The sequence below is a fragment of the Ciconia boyciana genome, chromosome 18 (assembly GCF_034638445.1).
Source record: "Ciconia boyciana chromosome 18, ASM3463844v1, whole genome shotgun sequence".
Taxonomy (NCBI): Eukaryota; Metazoa; Chordata; class Aves; order Ciconiiformes; family Ciconiidae; genus Ciconia; species Ciconia boyciana.
The window spans coordinates 13,002,330-13,022,009 of NC_132951.1; the positions used below are offsets into that span (position 1 = coordinate 13,002,330).

Here is a 19,680-nt window from a genome sequence, read left to right on the forward strand (position 1 = left end):
CGGAAGCGGCCGCTCCGTCCCGCTCTGGGCTGGGAGGCGCGGGATCATGGCTGCCGGCGCGCAGGGCGGCAGGCGGGCGGGCTGCGGCCCCTGAGGCGCCGCCATGTACTCGGCTGCTGCTGCCGCCGCCGCCTTGCCGCCGCGACGGGACTTCATCTCCGTCACCCTCAGCCCGGACGAGGCGGTGGGGGCCGGCGGCTACAACAACAGCAAGGCCTGGAGGCGGCGCTCCTGCTGGCGGGTGAGGGCAAGCTCCGGGTCGTGAGGGGACTCGGGCTGCGGGGGGCTCCGGGCCGTGACGGGGAGCTGGTAGTGGCAGGTAGCCCCGAGCTGGGTGCAGGGGGCACCTGGCAATGAGGGAGCCCTGTTGGGATGGGGAGGGACGGGCTGTAGGGAGCGGGCAGTGAGGGGTGTCCCTGGGCTTGGGTGCAGCTGGGCTGTGTGTTGGGGGACCTGGCTTGGAACCCCCCATTCCCAGCTGGGGACGGGGCCTGAGCTGTGGGCACTTGCCGATGGGGATGCCCTGGGCTTTGGGGAGGGGTGGCCCCGGGCTGGGGGCTCTGCGAAGAGCAGTGTTCGGGTGGCAGCTCTCCACCTGGCCGGCCTTTGTGGAGCGCAGGCTGGTTGAGAGTGCTCTAAGTTATATCTCAATTTTTGTGAACAAAGCTGGGGCGGGGGGATACGGAATGCGTTTGAGGGGAATCCTGCCCTCTGCTGGTGGGCATTTGGGTGACAACACTGCACCCTCTGGGCAGGAGTGGCGGGGGGGGGTGAGATTTGGTCTTGGTGCCTTTGCCTCCTATTTTAGGGCTTGAAGGGGGAGCCCTGTCCTCTGCCCTAGGAGAGTGAAGGGAACAGTTCTGCTCTCTTGTGGGAAGGCCGAGTGTGAGAAGAGGAGCCTCCAGCAGAGCTGTGTGGAAGTGACCTTTGTGTCTGCTTGGGGGTAGGGAGTGGGCAGGCAGCGTTACTGGGGGTGGGAGTCTTGGGTTGGAGAGGCAGGGTGGGAGTGAAAGGGACGAGATAACCCTTGTTGAAGATAAGGGATATAGCCACCTATAGAGGCTTTACAGGTGGTCAGATAAAGCGTATGAATAACTTGTTTAGGGACACAGTATGGCAGCTTCTCTCTGTTAACAGCTGGGGAAATGTGGGGATAGGGCACAAAATGTTTCACCCTTCTTTTTATCCTTATTCCTTGTCAGCAAAAAAAAATGGTGGTGAATGCCCTCATGTATTCTTGTACCTCATTGCTACCCATCCCAAGACACCCCATCAATGCCTCTTTTCCCATCCTACCCAGAGGAAACACAGGACTGCTGGGTTTTGAGTATCCTTCTGCAATTGGATAATGATGATACGGTTGGCCGTGCAGGTAGAGCCGAAGGTGAAGGAGTGGGATCAGGATCTTGTGGTGTGTGTAGGGAAGGGTATATGGGATTGCTGTACAGGATTACTGTACTGTCAGCAGTGTGGGAGGAAAACAGGAAATGTATGCTGTGGGGCTCGGCAATGTGAGCACGTTGACAGTTCTTCACTGAAACATTTGCAGCCTCTGGTTGCTATTAAGAGGGTGAGGACTATGGGAAGTGCTGTGGGGTGTAGAGTGGTTGGCAGGAAACTGCAGATTGTTCCCAAGTGTAGCATTGGCACTGAAGCGCCCTCTCTGTATGCCAAACCCAGAAATTAGAAGCAAAATGCTGCTCTGGTGAATTTTGATAGGACTGTTAGAAAACCAGGAAAATAGTAATTTAACAGTTAATGTTTAACTCCACCTGCTCTCTCTCTAAATGGAGGAAACTTCTCTCTCAGGCTAATGTAGCATTTTCTGTCTGACTTTTAGTGATTTTGTTGTATATATTTCAGTTTTAAAAACACATTTTTGCCCAGGATTAAACTTGAAAACATTGTGGTTTTGTCTTGTTCGTTGTTCTGTTGGTTTACCTCATTTTCATGTTGCTGCAGGTTGGTGACTTTATTTGTGGTGGCAGGACCTGTTCTGTGTGACAGTTCCACATATGTTTGTCAGAGGCAGGATGCCTGGCTTTTCTTGTCCAGTGACTGGTGCTTAGCTTATTTTGAGCCTTTCTTCTTTGCTGCACTAACAGTTTTAGTTTTCCTACCACTTTCTTCTGTTTCTTATTTTGCATATATGTTCTGCAGTACCTCCCCAGCCAGAAGGGAGGAAGGAGGCTTTTGGCTTATTTCCCAGTTGATCCCTGGGCAGATGCACAGGTCAGCCAGCGAAGGTTGTGATGAAAGTCAGCACACTATAGGTGATGCTCTCTGGGAATCTCGGCACTTGGCAGTCTCTGAGGTTCTTGCAGCAAGTGGCTCTGATGTTTCTCTGAGCCTGCTGTGCCATATGCTAGCATGTTGTATCTCTATTTTCTCTGTCATCAAAGAAAATAAGCAATGGATGTCTGCAGTTGGAAACAGAGGGTAAAATTAAACCTACTCAGTTTTGTGTTTCTTGCTCTGAATGAACCAATAAGAGTTTATTTTTGACTGAGTAGGCTTTTAATGTCGTGCTAAATATTCTTCCTCTTACTTATTTTCTCTCCTAAAGAAATGGAAGCAGCTGTCTCGACTACAGCGGAGCATAATTCTCTTCCTGTTTGCCGCCTTGGTAGTCTGTGGAGTCATTTCATACACGAGCGTGGGGGAACCATGGAAAAGTATGTGTTCTGCATAGCTCAGAATTACTGGAATGTGGTGTTATATTTAAGAGATTGTTGTAGTTCTTATAACTAGTTTTAATTTTTATTGACAACCACTGGGTGTATCCATCAAAGCGCAGTTGTAAGATGATTTTTATGTGACATGTTTCAATGACTTGTTTCTGCCTAATCAGAAATATTTTTCATAGGCCTTTTCATTGTTTATCTTGACTAGAGTAACGCTTTGTTTTAGTTGATTAAGATTTGGAGGCTGTGGGGGGTTTTTTTTATTATGTTTGTATGTAGATATTGGCAACCCAAACCTAATCAGTAGGATAAGATAATCCTCTCTTGGTTTTGATTGTCCATCAAATTAGAATTCCAAGCTTTGCTACAATACGAAGGCACATTTACATTCGGTATTATCTTACTGCCTGTACTGAGAAGCTAAAATAAGAGTGATTTAAAAAAAACCACGTGCCTTTTAGCAGCCTCCTTGTATATTAGGGAGAATCTTAATACCAAAAGACACTTTGTATCTAACAATTAGTTTGTGTTTACCAATGTTTTGTGAATGGAAACACTTTTTGGAGGTCCATCTAGTATGTGAATGCAGCGAACTGTTATAAATTTCTAGCTGGAGCCTAAACTGTTGATTCCTTCCGCTGAGCAGTTTTGTGTGTCTAGGTCTAACAAACAAATCGTTGGATGATCAGAGAACACAACCAGAAATTCCTGGATTAAAGCTGGCAAATCCAGCCGTTCTACCAGCACCCCAGAAAGCAGATGCCAACCTTGGAGACCACCCAGAGCTTTCCCCGCAGGTACTATGAGAAGAAATGAGTTTTATAAACCTACCAAAGAGTTCGTGAAAGCTGCAAATACTGCTTGCTTCCAACAGTTGTTGAGGAGAAAGGAGTTATAACTTGCAATAAAAGTCTGCTCTGGGTGGAATGCTCTCCTTTCAGGAAGGGCTTCGGTATAGTATTTCTTGGCTTTACCTTTTTTATTTAAGTGTTCAGTATACTATTTCTTAATTGCTGATATACCTAGGAGTGCCAGGACTTTAGGTCACAGTGACCTCTTACTTGAGGCTTCACTTTCCTGGTATGATTAATTTGTTTGGACTTGGAGTGCTCTGGACGTCAGTCTTGCTGTTGTGAGGAGCCTAAATTAGAGTCGTGGCTGAATATGAGATGTAGGATACAGTCAGTGTCACACTGAATTGGAATAGCTTTTCTGGTAGCTTGAAAAATAGCAGCAAACAGAGCAGATGTTGGTAGGTTTTGGAGGGTTACATTTGTGGGGGATGCAATGGGAGAGAAACATGAACTGACTGTGTGGATTCCTGGAGTAGAGGAATACTGGTTACTGTTTTGCATATGAATTTTTGGGATTTCCAGTTAATGAATACAAAATTTGTTATTAAAACTGTCCCTCATCGTGCACAAATGTACATGTATTACTGTATAGTAGTTCTTGGTATTATCTAACACTGGCATTGTGTAAGCTTTTTTTTTGCATGCTTTTTGCTAATTCTAATAAAAATTTACTGCGCCTAGTAAAACGGAATCAAATATCTTTACAATCCTTTGGCAGTGCCTTGTGTTAAATTAATATCTGGTAGCAGTAGAGGCAGTTTAAAAGTAATTTATCAGTGTAAACTTAAGAACTGGATAATTTTACCAAAAGTTTAAAACAAACAAAAACCCAAGGTCTTTAGCATACCTTCCGTTCAGGGCAGAACTTGCATGCTGATACAATATAAAAATAAGATTTATCTGAAGTTATGTTTAACATTGGAATGCTCTTGATTTATGGTTTGAAATTTTACCATCTCTGCAACATACCAAGCACATTTTTTTTTTTCTTTATTTTCTCAGAAGCTGCCAAAACCGCCTCATGTTCGGCGTGGTCCTTCCAATCTTCAGATCAAGGCACCACGGAGGGATGTGAGGCTGAAGACCCGACATGATACCGGCAGGGTTGTAGAAGAGCCGGTCCAGGCTGATAAAGAAGAGAAAACAGAGAAATCCGTTATCAGGTAGAAATGTTTCCAGCAAGTTACAGTGCTCCCCCCCTCGCCCCTGCCAAGATCCATTGGATGTTGGAGTGAAAACTGTAAGGGCTTTCTGTTGACTGTGTGTGAGGTTGATTTATTTCCTTGCATATATTTATTCTCAGGTCTGGCCTGACAGCTGTTGATATTGCTAGGCTGATTTATTTAATTTCAATGAATGTGCAGCTTTTCTGTTTTTACTGTTTGTGTCATAGAACTGCAGAGGATTTGGAGCCCTACAAGGCTGTCTGTATTTCTAATGCACTTAGACACTCTTAATGCTCAGGAGAATTCTCACTGTCTGTAGGTTTCTGCTGTTTGTTTTGTAGTAAATATTAATGTACTAGTATCAATACAATAATACTGTGTCCTGGTTTCAGCTGGGATAGAGTTAATTTTCTTCCTAGTAGCTGGTATAGTGCTGTGTTTTGGATTTAGATGAGAATATTGTTGATAACACACTGATGTTTTAGTTGTTGCTAACTAGTGCTTACACTAGTAACGGACTTTTCAGCTTGTCATGCTCTGCCAGGCGCACAAGAAGCTGGGAGGGGGCACAGCCAAACTGGCCAAGGGGCTATTCCTTACCGTATGGCATCATGCTCAGTATAGAAACTGGGGGGCACCGATTGCTGCTCGGGGACTGGCTGGGCATCCGTCAGTGGGTGGTGAGCAGTTGTATCACTTCGTTTTTTGTTTTTTCCCTGGGTTTTGTTCCTCTCACTCTCTTTGTTATTTTCCTTTTCATTACTTTTTTTTTTCCCCCCTTTCAATTATTAAACTGTTCTTATGTCAGCACACGAGTTTTCTTAATTGTGCTTTTCCGATTCTCTCCCCCATCCCAGCGGAGGGGGCAGTGTGAGTGAGTGGCTGCGTGGTGCTTAGTTGCTGACTAAGTGCTAAACCACGACATACTGTCACAAGTGTCTTTGTCCTGGGCCAGACTTGGAAAATTATACCAGTGTCAGTGTTGGTTAGGGGTATGATGCCACTAAACACAGCAAGCCCAAGTTGAACTGGCAGAAGCTGTAGATGTGTATGTAGTTGTGTGCATGTAACTGTACAAGATACACTTAGTCCTTTCTTACAAAAGATTAATCATACAGTTCAAAGACCTCTTATGCACATATAATACTATCTTTTTACAGAGGGTCTATGCTGCTATGATTATATTTCTACTAGGTTATTCCCTAAGATATTATTGATTGAAATCTTTTGACTTGGGAATAACTGAAGGGATGTAACTTGGATATATAAAAGATTAGTACAAGTTCAGCAGAGGTTCTTAAGATTTGGAACACTAGGCTTGTTTTTTTAATATGTTTGTGTCCTTTTCAGCACTGGCACAGCTGAGTTGATCGTAGCATCAGAACTGTGCCTGCATCAGCATTTTGGCTGTTGGTATTATCCGAAAGCTCTCAGAATGACTTGAAGTGTTTTATCCCTGTGCTTATGCTATAACTCATAGAGTTAAATGGGTGGTAACAGGAAAACTTAGGAGAGCAATGAAAGTATAGTGAAGACTAGTTACAAATTTAAAGAATGAAAGTAAGAAATAAAATTATAGGATTTCTGTAAGTCATAAGGTATGCTGACTGTAAACAATATAAACTTTAAAGGTCCTGTAAGCCTGGTTCCCTTAGGAGGCATATCATGAACTCAAAGGCAACATATCTATATATTAAACAGCATGGTTGAGATTGATCTTGGTATGAACTTGGCTTGACTTGAAGTTCATTCTGAAAGACTTCTCCTTCAGGAGATTCATAATAAAAATCTGTAAAAACTGATTTATGCATCTGTAGTGGTAGCGGAGGCTTGTGAACCCCTTGGTAGTAAAGCAAGTACTTTAAGTGGCTAGTCCTTTGTGCTTGTTCATAATTTTTTGATGATCATCATTTGTGTGGTACTGTTTAGCGTTAGTGGCTCCTATGATCATTTCAGAACTGGTAGAGAACAAAATATTTCTAATGCAGCATTCTCAGGTATTTTAATTATTTTTAGAAGTTCTTTATTAAATTCCATTGCCAGGATATTTAATGAAATTTCAAGAGACTGTAAGACACATTTCTTAATCCAGTAAAATTTCTCTGGTGCAAATTACTTTCTTTGAACAGAAAAATTATCTAGTGGACAACATAGCTGTTTTGATCTTTGATACAAAATCCAACTCCTGTTTTATGAAAGTATCATGAGAAAAAGGAAATGCAGAGATGTCTCATTCATTTGCATGACTTTCTGTGATCAAATTAAGTCTTAATTACAATCCCTTGTATTTGCAGCTGGAGAGGAGCAGTGATAGAACCTGACCAAAGCACTGAACCTCCATCTAGTAAAATAAAGGAACCAGAAAAACCTTCATCTGTGGAAGCTGAAGACCAGAAGGAACCAGGTAAATAGTACAGTTAATGATACCTTTATTTCTGTTCACCTTTATGGTTGAAGTTGTGCAATTCCTCCCCACACTTCTATTTTATTTATTTATTTTAATTAAAGGAAACAAAAAGTGAAGGAAGGATTATTTACCTAGAACATCCAAACCTTTCAGTGTCCTTATTCCACCATGCCAGCCTTCATGCTTATTAGCCTTCGGAATTTGAAAATAAATTTTAGTGACAAATCTTTGAAATATAGCCTCTGAGATATATTTCATATATTTCATGCTGCAATATAGCCATCTTTTCTCCAGGAAAGGGTAGTCTAAAGACAGAGGGCTTGAAAGGGACAGCTTCCTTTTTCAGCAGTGGTTTTCCTTCTGTTCTGCAAATACAGGGAAAGTGACTTACTCCCCAAATTAAACTGAACTATTTTTAAGGCTCACCAGAAAGCTGTAGAAGTTGTTTTTGCAGTTGCTGTCGTTGTGGAGTAAAGAACGTGTTGTTCTGCTTTTTGGGTTCATATGAGGAAGTTCTGATATGATAAACGTGGCATATTACAATGTGATGTATTTGGCTTTCACTAGCTTAATATATATGGGGTTAGTTGTGCTGCTTGGTGTTTCTTACTCTAGAAATCTTAGTTTGTTTATAATTTTGCAAAATTTCAGCTAATGGGCTTGAAATTTTTCATGTTGGATGTGTAACATAAGCTCAACTTTATGGCAAATTGTGAGCAAAAATTTCAGTAGAACCATGTAAAAAGACATGGCTTTGCCAAAGATGGAAAATGTAAATTTTCTTCCTTTTTTGTATTAAATGAAAAGTTCTAGAGAAATCATTTTGTATAACTGGTTTTAAATTTAGCAGAAAGCAATGAATAAGACAGAGAAGATGAATAAAAAATGGTATGTGGTAAATTAGCTGAGGATTGTATTGTTAAGCATAATGTATTCAACAGCTGAATTACAGTTGCTTTAAGCAATCTTAATTCTGGTATTTCCTGATTTTCAGGTCTTTGAGCTTTAGTGATACTCATCTAACAACTGTGCATCTGATTATTTTAATGTTTTATTTGCAGAAGTGACTTTTTTTTGCCAGGCAGAGATCTCTGTTTCCACCTGGCTGAATTGCTGACAAGAAACACTGACTGGTTATTCTGCAGAGGAAAGGCTGTACTGAAACGAATAATCTGAGGATAGTTTTTCCATTACACTGATCATTTAGTTTGGAAGAAAGTTTATTTTGGGTAGAATGCAGCAAAATGGTGTTTGGTATAGCTGCATAACTCCCCTGCAGAAGTCTTGAGCAAGGCGCTCTTTTCCTTTTGCAGTGCCCATAAACGAACGTCAGATAGCTGTGATAGAAGCCTTCCGCCATGCATGGAAAGGATACAAGGATTTTGCCTGGGGCCATGATGAGCTGAAGCCTTTGTCCAAGTCTTACAGCGAGTGGTTTGGACTTGGGCTTACCTTAATTGATGCCTTGGATACCATGTGGATTTTAGGCTTAAAAGAAGGTAATTTTTTTTTTTTCCTCCTCCACTTTTTCCCTCTAAAATAATTCCTTATTTTCTATTCAGGCAGTACACGTTCAGAGTTCTTTGAGGGGAACGTTTATTACGTGTGGTCAGTAAGTTTAGTTTTCCTGTGAAGGTAAATACATATATATAAAACCAATATGTATAAAAATAAATATTAAAAACTGCCCAACTGTGTTAAAGGACACCATTTTTCTTGGGATAGAATTTTGAGCCAGAAAAAAAATATTCTGCTGTTACATATAACAATGGATATATCTGCTAGAAAATGAGGAATGTATTAATAAGCCTCCTGATTTTTGTTTCTGTACTATTGCTATCTTTGTGCCATTCTACAGCCACTGTAGGCTTTCTACCCATCAGTCTTCAGTAGTTAGCCTGAAAGCTCCTACGTTGTTTTATCACACCTAATATCAATATTTCATATCTGGATTTAAGAAGGTTGTTTCTGTAAGGAATCAATGGATGGAGAAGGGGAGTGTTCAGTACCTCCTTCCTGAACTGCTCTGCTGTCTGTATTTTTTCAGTTATTCTGGAAGTTCCTACATTAGAAAACTTTCAAACACATTTTAAAAACTAAGCTGAAAATTCTGCAGTTCTCTTGCAAAAAACTTGCTTAATCAGTATTTAAGAGTTGTTTGGAGTTTTTTTTGTGGTGCAGGGTTTTTCTAGTGGTATTTAAAAATTTCTGGAACTGTATCTATTTAACCTTGGTAGATAGCCACCTTTGTAAACTTATCAGTCATGCAATTTTTTGTGTCAAGATAGGAAGAACAGAGCTGCTAGTAAGGGGACAATAAACAATGAAAGTCTTCCATGGTTTTGTCTCTTCTACCTTCTGAAGTTTGTGTAAAATATAAATCAAATGAAAACTCCCTATCATGTGTTTGCAGCTCTAGGCCTGAGCAGTCTATCTTGAAGTTTCGTCAAGTTGACGGTGTGTTGCTTTTTCTTTTTCATAAAAAATTAATTGTGAACTGCATAAAGCTTTTAAAATAAATTATTAGTAATTTAGATGTGTTGAAAATGGGTTCTTGGTGAAGGCTTCTTCATTTTTTATAGCAGTTCTTTTGCTGCTTGCCTTAGAAAGCTCCTGGGGTTTCTTCTGAATAACAAATGCTATATAAATGAAAGTTCTGTTTGAGGTTGCCAATCTTTCTTATAAGCTGATGAATGCTAACGCTTCTGTGAAAGAGGATCTTCCCTTTTCTGTTGTACTGCTAGATAGTGCCAACATCTGACAGCAGAGATTTTTCTGTGGTTCTTCTCAGTCTACCCAACATCCAGTACTTACCCAACATCCAAGACATTTTTTCTTGTGAGGACATCCTTTTGCTTTAGAGTTAATCTCCTGTGGAATACCTTCCATTTCTGGGAAACTGGTTGTTCTTCTGTGCCTGCTCACAAGCAGTTTCTGGAAGGTGTGAGATAGCTCGCACGTCTAACAGTGAAGGCTAAGCTGTCTCAAACTAACTCTTATGCACCATGGAGTTAGACCCTGTGCAAAAGCAGTCATGCGGTCATTGAGTGATGCTGCTGATCAGCTGACTGTTGAATCTAAAATGGCTTTTTTTACATTCCCTTTTAAATTAGTATGATAAACAATCATTTTTGTTTCTGGGGAAAAAATTGCAGACTGTCAGGATTTTATGGGCTAAGTGCTGAAGCAGGAGGCAGGCTCCCCAGGACATAGCTAGACTAATGGCTGTTAACTGAAAATGTTATCTGTTATCTTGGTAGATAACAGCTTTGGTTTAAAAAGATTTAATTAAAAAGTTCAGAAAGCTGTGGAAGTGTAACTAATTGTCTGACAAGTCAAATGGATGGACTTAAAAGATCTCAATTTCTGGACTATTTTAATAAAGAATTCCTCAGTTTCTTCTTTTTTTAGACTATTAGGAACTTTTTATTTTGCTGGGTATTTCTGTCTGTATGCGTCTGTGGTGCACACTGAATAAGAATTAAGCCGATGGTAGTCAAACTTCTCCTGGCATCTGCTCTTCATTTTAGTTTTCCACCTAAAATTGTGATCTCTGTAGACAGATATAAGTAACTGTCATGGATATATGGAGTACTAATGTCTCTAGTCTAGTTCTTGAAACATGCCAGAAGTTTGTAGCTGAACTACCTTTTATACTTTGCAGAGTTTGAAGAAGCAAGGAAATGGGTAGCAAATGATTTAGTATTTGATAAAAATGTGGATGTGAACCTCTTCGAGAGCACTATTCGTATCCTGGGGGGCTTGCTGAGCACCTACCATCTCTCTGGAGATAGCCTCTTCCTGGAAAAAGCTGTGAGTGACTAGTCTTACAAATTAAACTGGATTATGTATTCCATATTGGACAAAGTTGAGGGAAGATTCATCAGAAAGTTAAATGTTGCTGGTTTGTAACAGTTTCATATTTGAAGTGGTGGGAAAGGGACTTACTGTTAATCTTTTAAGCCTGTGCTTCTTTGTGCTCTCTGAATAACCTCAGAGCCTTTCTGTGTTTTATCAAGTATTATATGCCTGTTCTTCTGTTGATGAAGAGCGGACCATAATAAAGTTCATGAAACAAAAGAGGAAATAAATGGTTGGCAAAGAGTAATAGTTGTCTTTTGTAGCCCTTTCTGTGTGTCTTAACAGCATCAGCCACCTCTTTAGATTAGCTAGATGCAGTCAATGACTTCAGAATTATGTCAGGTTGCATAGGGATTGCAGACTCAAATGAAGCATGCAATACTAGGAACAAGGTAGAAACTGTAGTCGTTACTATGAATAAATCCATGACCTTTTTTAATTCTTGGCATTCTTGCATCGTCTAAAACTAAGCGGCTATTCTCTCTTTTTCTGTTTGCTTCATGAAAGAAAATCTAAAGGGGTGTGCGTGTGTATATACGTTTTTTTTGTTTGTTTGTTATTTTGTCCTGTGCTCATGGGTTTTCTTTAGAAAGACATTGGGAACAGGCTTATGCCAGCATTCAAGACCCCCTCCAAGATACCATATTCTGATGTCAACATTGGCCGGGGCACTGCACATCCACCTCGTTGGACATCCGACAGCACTGTGGCAGAGGTGACCAGTATTCAGCTGGAGTTTAGGGAGCTCTCTCGTCTCACTGGAGATGAGAAATTCCAGGTATGGAAGAATCAGTCGATGTTTTTCTCTTTTTCCACCTCTCTACAGCTCCACCACTGACTTTACATCAATATACGTGGTCTCTGTAGTCTCTAAGTGACGTTAAATGAGTTGTGAAACTCTAGATGAGGGAAAGAAAATAAACAAAGTAATTCAAATTATTTTCTTAAATACCAAAAAGTGGTAGTGGAGGTGAATAATTATTTTTCTCACTCAGAAACAGCTTTTGATTAAAACCAAACAAACTCACTCCCCCCCCCCCCCAAAAAAAAAACAAAAAAAAACCAGAAAACCAAACCACAACAAAACCAAAACAAACACCACCCCCACTGCCCCCCAACATCCCCCAGTTTTTATCATTGACATTTTTGTTTGACACTAGGTTGTCAGATTTTGAAAAAATATTGAGCTAAACAGGGGACTGTGAAACTGTGCCTTGCTTTATGTTGTTAGAATTTTTTGTGTGGTTTCTTGATGCCATTATCTAAATGCAAAGAACAAAACCTTGGTGTTGCCATCCAAGGAACTACAATGTGACTCACTAGATAAGGGTCTGACAGCAGGTCGCAGTATAAGTTAGATAGTTGAAATAAAAATAATTCCAGAGAAAAGAATATTTTTCCACTCTTCCTTTTGTTTGGCAATGTTGTTCTATTGTTTTAAACTGTATCCACAGCTCAAGTTTTGAAGAGTGCAGTTATTTAAAGAAGTTTTAGCTATTGCATGATTCATGTAGTTGTTATTTTAGCTGGACCTCTACTTTGCAAATATGAGTAAGTCAGATCATAGTCCCATGCCACAGTACTGGCTTTCGAGTGGGCTTACTTGAAGGAAAGGAAATAGTTATAATTATTTCAGAGTACTTAAATGTACCCAGAACATCATGTTTTGAGAGTCAGCAAGTTTTAAATCCTGTATTTAATATATTGCATGAGCTGAACTTGATGTCCCTGATGCTAATTTGAGGAAGAATAGTTAAAGATTTGTTATTAGCCTGAAGTTACTAGCCACAGTTTTGTGCATCATTTATACCTGTCATTTATGTTTGCTATTTTCTTTATTTTAGAAAGCTGTAGATGAGGTGATGAAGCATGTTCACACCCTCTCAGGGAAAAATGATGGACTAGTGCCTATGTTCATAAACACCAATAGCGGGCAGTTCACTCACTTGGGTGTCTATACTCTGGGAGCCAGAGCTGACAGCTACTATGAGTATTTGCTCAAGCAATGGATTCAGGGTGGGAAAAAAGAAAATGAGTAAGTTCTTTCCACTTCTCGTATTGGTGTGAGAATTACGTGAGCTGTAGAACTCTCTGTTGTAGTTTGCTGCTTAAGAAAAATAATGTATGTGCCCAAGAGTCAACTGAAAATATCACTGTTTTTAAAAGCAAGCTAAGCAAGCAAGAGGGACCTGTAACTTGATGTAGAAACAGCATGAGACTTAGTCTCAAAACTTCTCCTCCTCAGTAAACTTTTCTTCCTCAGCACCTCAGATGTGAGGACTGTTACAGACAGGAGAGAAGAATTAAGTCTTTGCGGTAGATATGGAGCATAATTAGACACTCCTGAAATGCTGGTGATACTTCATTTCACCAGCAATGTCTGTGTTTTCTCTGGGTTTGTTAGGGAAAGGTGAATCCTACAAAGATGGTTGAGGTGGGAGATATAATCCATGAGGAATAACTTTTCTTAGAAAGAAGTGGACACTGAAGTTTGATGTTTTTGTAAACTTTGCTTTAGGTCTCTTATGTTTCTCTTATCTGCACTGGATAAGTGGAAGAGAATGTTTGCAAGGGGCAGAGGAATTAGAGATGTTGGAAAAGAAGGTTTCCTCCAAAATGACAAAAAATCCAAGCAGTTTGTGTCTGCTTATAAGCTAATTATGTTGGACTCGTTCATGTTGGGTTTAATGCATACAGAGTGACAACATGCCTCTTGGAGGCATTTCTTTGTATCAGAGCAGGTGCATCTCTACAAAGAAAGTTTGCATCACTGCTTTTTCCAAGCCATACCTCACTGTAAACAGAGAACCGTTGTCTTTGGGACCATGAACGATGGCATTTTGTGAGCCTCAAAATTGAATTATTCAACAGGGTTTTTTCTGCATAAAAGTACTTTGAAACAAGGGAAATTCCAGTTAAATACTGTGCAACAATGTTTCACAATGAGAGGTCAAACACTGGAAAAGATTGCTCAAAGTAATTGAATCACCATCTTTGGATGGAGATACTACTACATCTTTGGATGGAGATGCTAAAACGTTCCTCGGGTAAGCCCTCAGGCAACCTGATCTAATTGAATCTGCCTTCAGAGCAGAGGGTTGAAGTAGAGACCTCCAAGAGGTCCTTACCAGCCTAGCTTTTCTGTGATTTCAATTACTGTACTTCTAAGGATTCCTGAAATAAAATCTGGTTACTGCCTAGAAACAGAGTTGGGGATATGTTTTCTTTAATACTTAAATTTAGGGTTTACAAGTAAACCCAATATTGCTACATGGTAGCAATAACCAATTAATGTCCAGTTGATGGTGACTTTGAGGGTTTTTTTGTCAGTTTTCACATTTGGTTAAATATTGCTTTTTTGACTGAAATAACACTCTCCAAAAGGATTGTGCTGAACATCAGCTATGATTAAATGTGTTCTGACTGCATGTATGTGAGCCATCTGAGAATGATTTTAATTCACAGACTGTTGGAAGACTATATGAGAGCCATAGAAGGAGTGAAAAAGCACCTTCTTCAGAGATCACAACCCAAGAAGCTTACTTTTGTAGGAGAGCTTGCTCATGGCCATTTCAGTGCCAAGATGGTAAGAAGTACAACTACATTTAAAAAAACAACAACAAAAGAAAACGTAAAAACCACCACCAAAAAAAAATGAAATCGGCATAGAGACAGGCAGATGCAAAGCTTCTGTGCTGTCTTTCCCCCTTCCCCCCTCCAAAGAAAAAAAAACCAAAACAAACTAACCAAAAAAAAAAAAAAAGCCAAAAGCCAAGACTATGTATACAGCCAGAGTAATGGCAGTACTGAGTAACTAGTTTGTAGATACTAGTCACCTGTGCAAACCAGGGGCCTTCTCTTTGAGTTACTCTAGTAAATCCATTTATGTTCCTGTAAGACTGAAGGAAAATTTTATTTCTCTTTTTTTCTGTTTTGGTCATAAAATTCCAGTGGCTATTTTATGTATTATTTATTTTCCATAATTCAAAAATATATGTGGACACTTGCACACCTGCCTTTTCAGATTTACCTTCAAAAGGAGCAGGTGATCTAATATTGTGTTACTGGGTCAAAAAAAAAAAATCTGATAATTTTGGAGGGTTCTATCCATTCATGACATTTGTTTCTTTTCCTTCATGTAGGGTTATTGAGTAAAACAGTATGCTGTTTGCTGTAGGGGAAATTGATTGATCTTAACTCCCTGCTCTTAATTTGTGCATCCATACTTTTTAAAATGTATTTTAAGATCTTTCAGTTAAAGATCTCATGCAAATGCAGGTATTGTGTGTGTGGATTTTTTTTTTTTTAAGATGAGCAGTGTATTATTAATATATGTGTAGCCTTACACATACTTTTTCAGTACCTGAAGTGAGCTTTAGTGAATTCTTTTGACTTGTTTGGTTTCTTGAGGTAGTGTTTTTGAGATGTTCAGTTCTGTTTTTCAGCATGTGCTTCTTGCATGTGAATTTCCCAAAGGCTCTCCAAACCTGCTGTGAGCGAGACCGGAGTCTGGGTTTTGGGTAGAGGGGGCTCCCCCATCCCAAGATATGACAGAATTGAATTCAGACAGAGAAATTTGGCTTAGGTTTCTGCATGTGTTGGTACACTTGCTTCTGTTCCAGGGAGTCAGAGTTTTGGTATTTAATCAATTATTATTGGGTGAAAGGCTTGACAGGTATCTTACACCCCCCACTTTTCCAGCTGGCCAGAGTTCGTCTCCTATGTCTATGTTGACCTTCACCACCCTCAACCATTTCCTTTAGGACTGGACAAAGCTTTTAAAGGTCCATACAGGTGCTGCTTGTGCACTAGAGTGTTTTTACTATGGTTTTTGGTGATGATACCTGAGCTTTCATTCTGAATGGTAAGAATCATTTGAAATTCTATATGTGACATTAATCTGAAATTCTTACATTCACAATATCAGTGGTGGATTAGCCCCTGAAGGAGGACAATCAGTCTTGTATTGCAAATTGAATTTTGCTGGATATGAGTTTTGGGCATCTTATATCATGACCACCTGAGGAACCTGAACATATATAAGTCTATGGGACCTGATGAGATGCATCCTAGAGTCCTGAGGGAATTGGCTGATACAGCTGCCAAGCCACTCTCCATGATATTTGAGAAGTCATGGTAGTCGGGTGAAGTCCCTGGTGACTGGAAGAAGGGAAACGTTGTGTCCGTTTTTAAAAAGGGTAGGAAGGATGACCCTGGGAACTACTGACCTGTCAGCCTCACCTCTGTGCCTGGGAAGATCGTGGAACAGATCCTCCTAGAAGCTATGCTAAAGCACATGGAGGACAGGGAGGTGATTAGAGACAGCCAACATGGCTTTACTAAGGGCAAGTCCTGCATGGCCAACCTAGTGGCTTTCTACAATGGAGTTACCACATCAGTGGACAAGGGAAAAGCAATGGATGTCATCTGTCTGGAATTCTGTAAAGCCTTTGACATGGTACCCCACAACATCCTTCTCTCTAAATTGGAGAGACGGATTTGATGGGTGGACTGTTCACTGGATAGGGAATTGGTTGGATGGTTGCATCCAGAGGATAGCGGTCAATGGCTCAATGTCCAGATGGAGATCAGTGACAAGTGGTATCCCTCAGGGGTCCGTACTGGGACCAGTGCTGTTCAATATTTTTGTCAATGGCATTGACAGTGAGATTGAATGCACCCTCAGCAAGTCTGCAGATGACACCAAGCTGAGTGGTGCAGTTGACACGCCAGAAGGACGGGATGTCATCCAGAGGGACCTGGACAAGCTGGAGAAGTGGGCCTGAACCTCATGAGGTTCAACAAGGCCAAGTGCAGGGTCCTACACCTGAGTCAGGGCAATCTTCTGTTTCAATACAGGCTGGGGGATGATGTGATCGAGAGCAGCCCTGCGGAAAAGGACTTGGGGGTACTGATGGAAAAGCTGGACATGAGCCAACAATGTGCGCTCACAGCCCAGAAGGCCAGTTGTATCCTGGGTTGCATCAAAAGAAGCGTGGCCAGCAGGTCGAGGGAGGGGATTCTGCCACTCTACTCTGCTCTGGTGAGACCTCACCTGGAGTACTGCGTGCAGCTCTTTAGCCCTCAGCGCAAGAAGGACGTGGACCTGTTGGAGAAGGGCCACGAAAATGATCCAAGGGCTGGAGCACCTCTCCTACGAGGAAAGGCTGAGAGAGTTGGGGTTGTTCAGCCTGGAGAAGAGAAGGCTATGGGGAGACCTTATAGAAGCCTTCCAGTACTTAAAGGGGGCCTATAGGAAAGACGGGGACAGACTTTTTAGCAAGGCCTGTTGTGACAGAACAAGGAGCAATGGTTTTAAACTAAGGGAGGGCAGATTTAGACTGGATTTAAGAAAGAAATTATTTACAATGAGGGTGGTGAAGCACTGGAACAGGTTGCCCAGAGAGGTAGTGGAGGGCTCATCCCTGGAAACCAACATCCCTGGAAACCAACCCCTGTCAGGTTGGACGGGGCTCTGAGCAACCTGATCTAGTTAAAGATGTCCCTGCTCTTGCAGGGGGGTTGGACTAGATGACCTGTGAAGATCCCTTCCAATCCAAAGCATTCTATGATTCTATACAATCTGTTTTCTGATGTGTTCTTCAGCTGACTTTGATGGTTGAGCTTTCTTGGAAAGTTAACTAAATTCATCTTGATTGTTTACAAATGTTCCACAGTTCTTGAAGTAATACCACTCCTCTTGTCCTTTGAACAAATTGTTTGCTGTAGCAAGTAAAGGCTAAGAAAGAAATGTCCCTGCAGTCCTTCCATTGCTGCTGCTTTGCCTGGGGAAGGCAAGCAGGAATGCTCTTCACATGATCATCCTCAGGTGCTCTTCTTCCATACGTTCACGAAGAGCCAAAGATGTTATGTTCAAGGTGCCTGGTGTCTGTGGTATTCAGATAGCTGTAAACAAGAGAGTAAGTCTAGGAGAGCTAGTGGTGGGAATGGAGCCAGCTGTATCCCAGACTCTCTAGAAGAATGGTGCTCTTGCATCTTTGGTGCTCTATAGATGTGAGGAGTGATAGCTTTTTATTACCCAAATAACAAAGTTGCAAGAAAGAGGCAAGCTTTCAAGCAGAAGTACCCTTGAAAGCTTATCAGTGTGTTCCAGTTGTATCAGTGGATCTAATGATCTCTGCAGATGTTGTCTCTCTTACAATAATGCTAAGGTGATTATTTCAGAATGATGAAAATCTCCTTCAGCTGACTTCTCCCCTTCTCCAAAGCTTTGTTTTCTGTGGCTGACTCCCATCTCTGTTCCATTTTAAGTTTAAAGTTAAATTCAGATGATCAGTTTGTCCCTTATGTTGTCCCTTTAGATGTCTCTATTGAGAAACCTTTAGGTGATTCTGCCTACCCCCCTTCATGAGTTGGTATGAAATGTATACTTCTGGTAAACCAAGAGACACTCTCTTCCCCCTTGCCCTGACCTGAAACCTTTTTTCTAGAAACTTGACATAAAAACACAGTCTTATACGTTTTCCAAATTAGTGATGTCTCTGTAATAATGCTGCCTGCCTCATGCTGTGTTACATCAGATTGTTAAAAAGTTACCCTCAGATTCTTGGTACCTGAAATGTGTTTTGAAGAAGAGAAAAAAAGAAAAAAAGACACATAGGGACACAGAGGCACACACACACACACACACACACACACACACACAAATACCTGTTTGTTGTGTAATTTTTTCCCCAGTAAGAGTTGTCTTGTCTTGCAGGATCACTTGGTTTGCTTTTTGCCTGGTACTTTGGCACTGGGAGCTCACAATGGATTGACTGCTGATCATATGAAATTGGCTGAAGCCCTTATAGAAACCTGTTACCAGATGTATGCTCAAGTAGAGACAGGCCTGAGCCCGGAGATCGTACACTTCAATCTTCATGCACAAAAGGGCCACAAAGATGTGGAAATCAAGGTGAACAGATAGCTGGCCTGAACTGTAATTTGATGATTCTTCTGTATCTCTGTGCTGCTCTTGAAACTCCCAGCTGGATATTGGTGATGTGCTCTGTTGTAGAGCAGCTTGTTCTTTTGCTGCCTCACTTTCTAGGTGTACCCTAGCCTTTGTTTTTAATTACCCCTGTAGTGTATTTAGAAGCTGAGTTATGCATAATAAACTCTTTGGAATAGATGGAGATGGGAATCACTATTTTTCTTCCTGCATGTGTCCTTGAGGAAATTCCCTGTCTGAATTATTCTTGCCTTTTTTTTTCCTCTTGCAGCCTGCAGACAGGCACAACTTACTGCGACCAGAAACTGTGGAAAGCCTTTTTTATATGTACAGATTCACCGGTGATAAGAAATACCAAGACTGGGGCTGGGAAATCTTGCAGAACTTCAATAAATACACACGGGTAAGGTCAGCTTGCAATGACCTTGTTCTGTCAGGACTGTATTCACTCACTTGCTCTCTAACAAGAACTCTGGAAACCTGCTATCTTTCAAGAGTCATCAGATACCTCGAGCGAAATTCATAAGAACACACAGAAAAATTCAGTTCATGCAGTGCCTTACAGTTTGAGATACTACTTAGTACATTCAGGAAAGAACTTGTATTACATTGATTAAAAAGTAAAATGCAGAAGGTGTATGCAGACTACCAAAGTGTCTTTAAGTCATCTTGGAAGCTATTAGAATCTCTACTGCAATCTTTTTTATAATTCAGAAGCTGAGAAGGACCTGGCTGGATTGAAAGAACCCTTTGG

At 41.0% G+C, this 19,680-nt stretch overlaps 1 protein-coding gene across 1 annotated transcript in view; it reads left to right on the forward strand.

Annotated features, from left to right (window-relative positions):
- MAN1B1 (mannosidase alpha class 1B member 1) overlaps positions 1-19,680 on the forward strand; it is a 26,081-nt gene continuing 6,401 nt past the window's right edge. The window contains exons 1-12 of the mRNA XM_072883269.1: positions 1-241; positions 2,567-2,675; positions 3,345-3,481; positions 4,541-4,701; positions 6,999-7,108; positions 8,425-8,610; positions 10,776-10,924; positions 11,562-11,750; positions 12,817-13,007; positions 14,438-14,558; positions 18,693-18,890; positions 19,198-19,329. Coding sequence (XP_072739370.1) covers positions 104-241; positions 2,567-2,675; positions 3,345-3,481; positions 4,541-4,701; positions 6,999-7,108; positions 8,425-8,610; positions 10,776-10,924; positions 11,562-11,750; positions 12,817-13,007; positions 14,438-14,558; positions 18,693-18,890; positions 19,198-19,329 — 1,821 coding nt within the window. The 5' untranslated portion in view covers positions 1-103. The remainder of the gene's footprint in view (positions 242-2,566; positions 2,676-3,344; positions 3,482-4,540; positions 4,702-6,998; positions 7,109-8,424; positions 8,611-10,775; positions 10,925-11,561; positions 11,751-12,816; positions 13,008-14,437; positions 14,559-18,692; positions 18,891-19,197; positions 19,330-19,680) is intronic.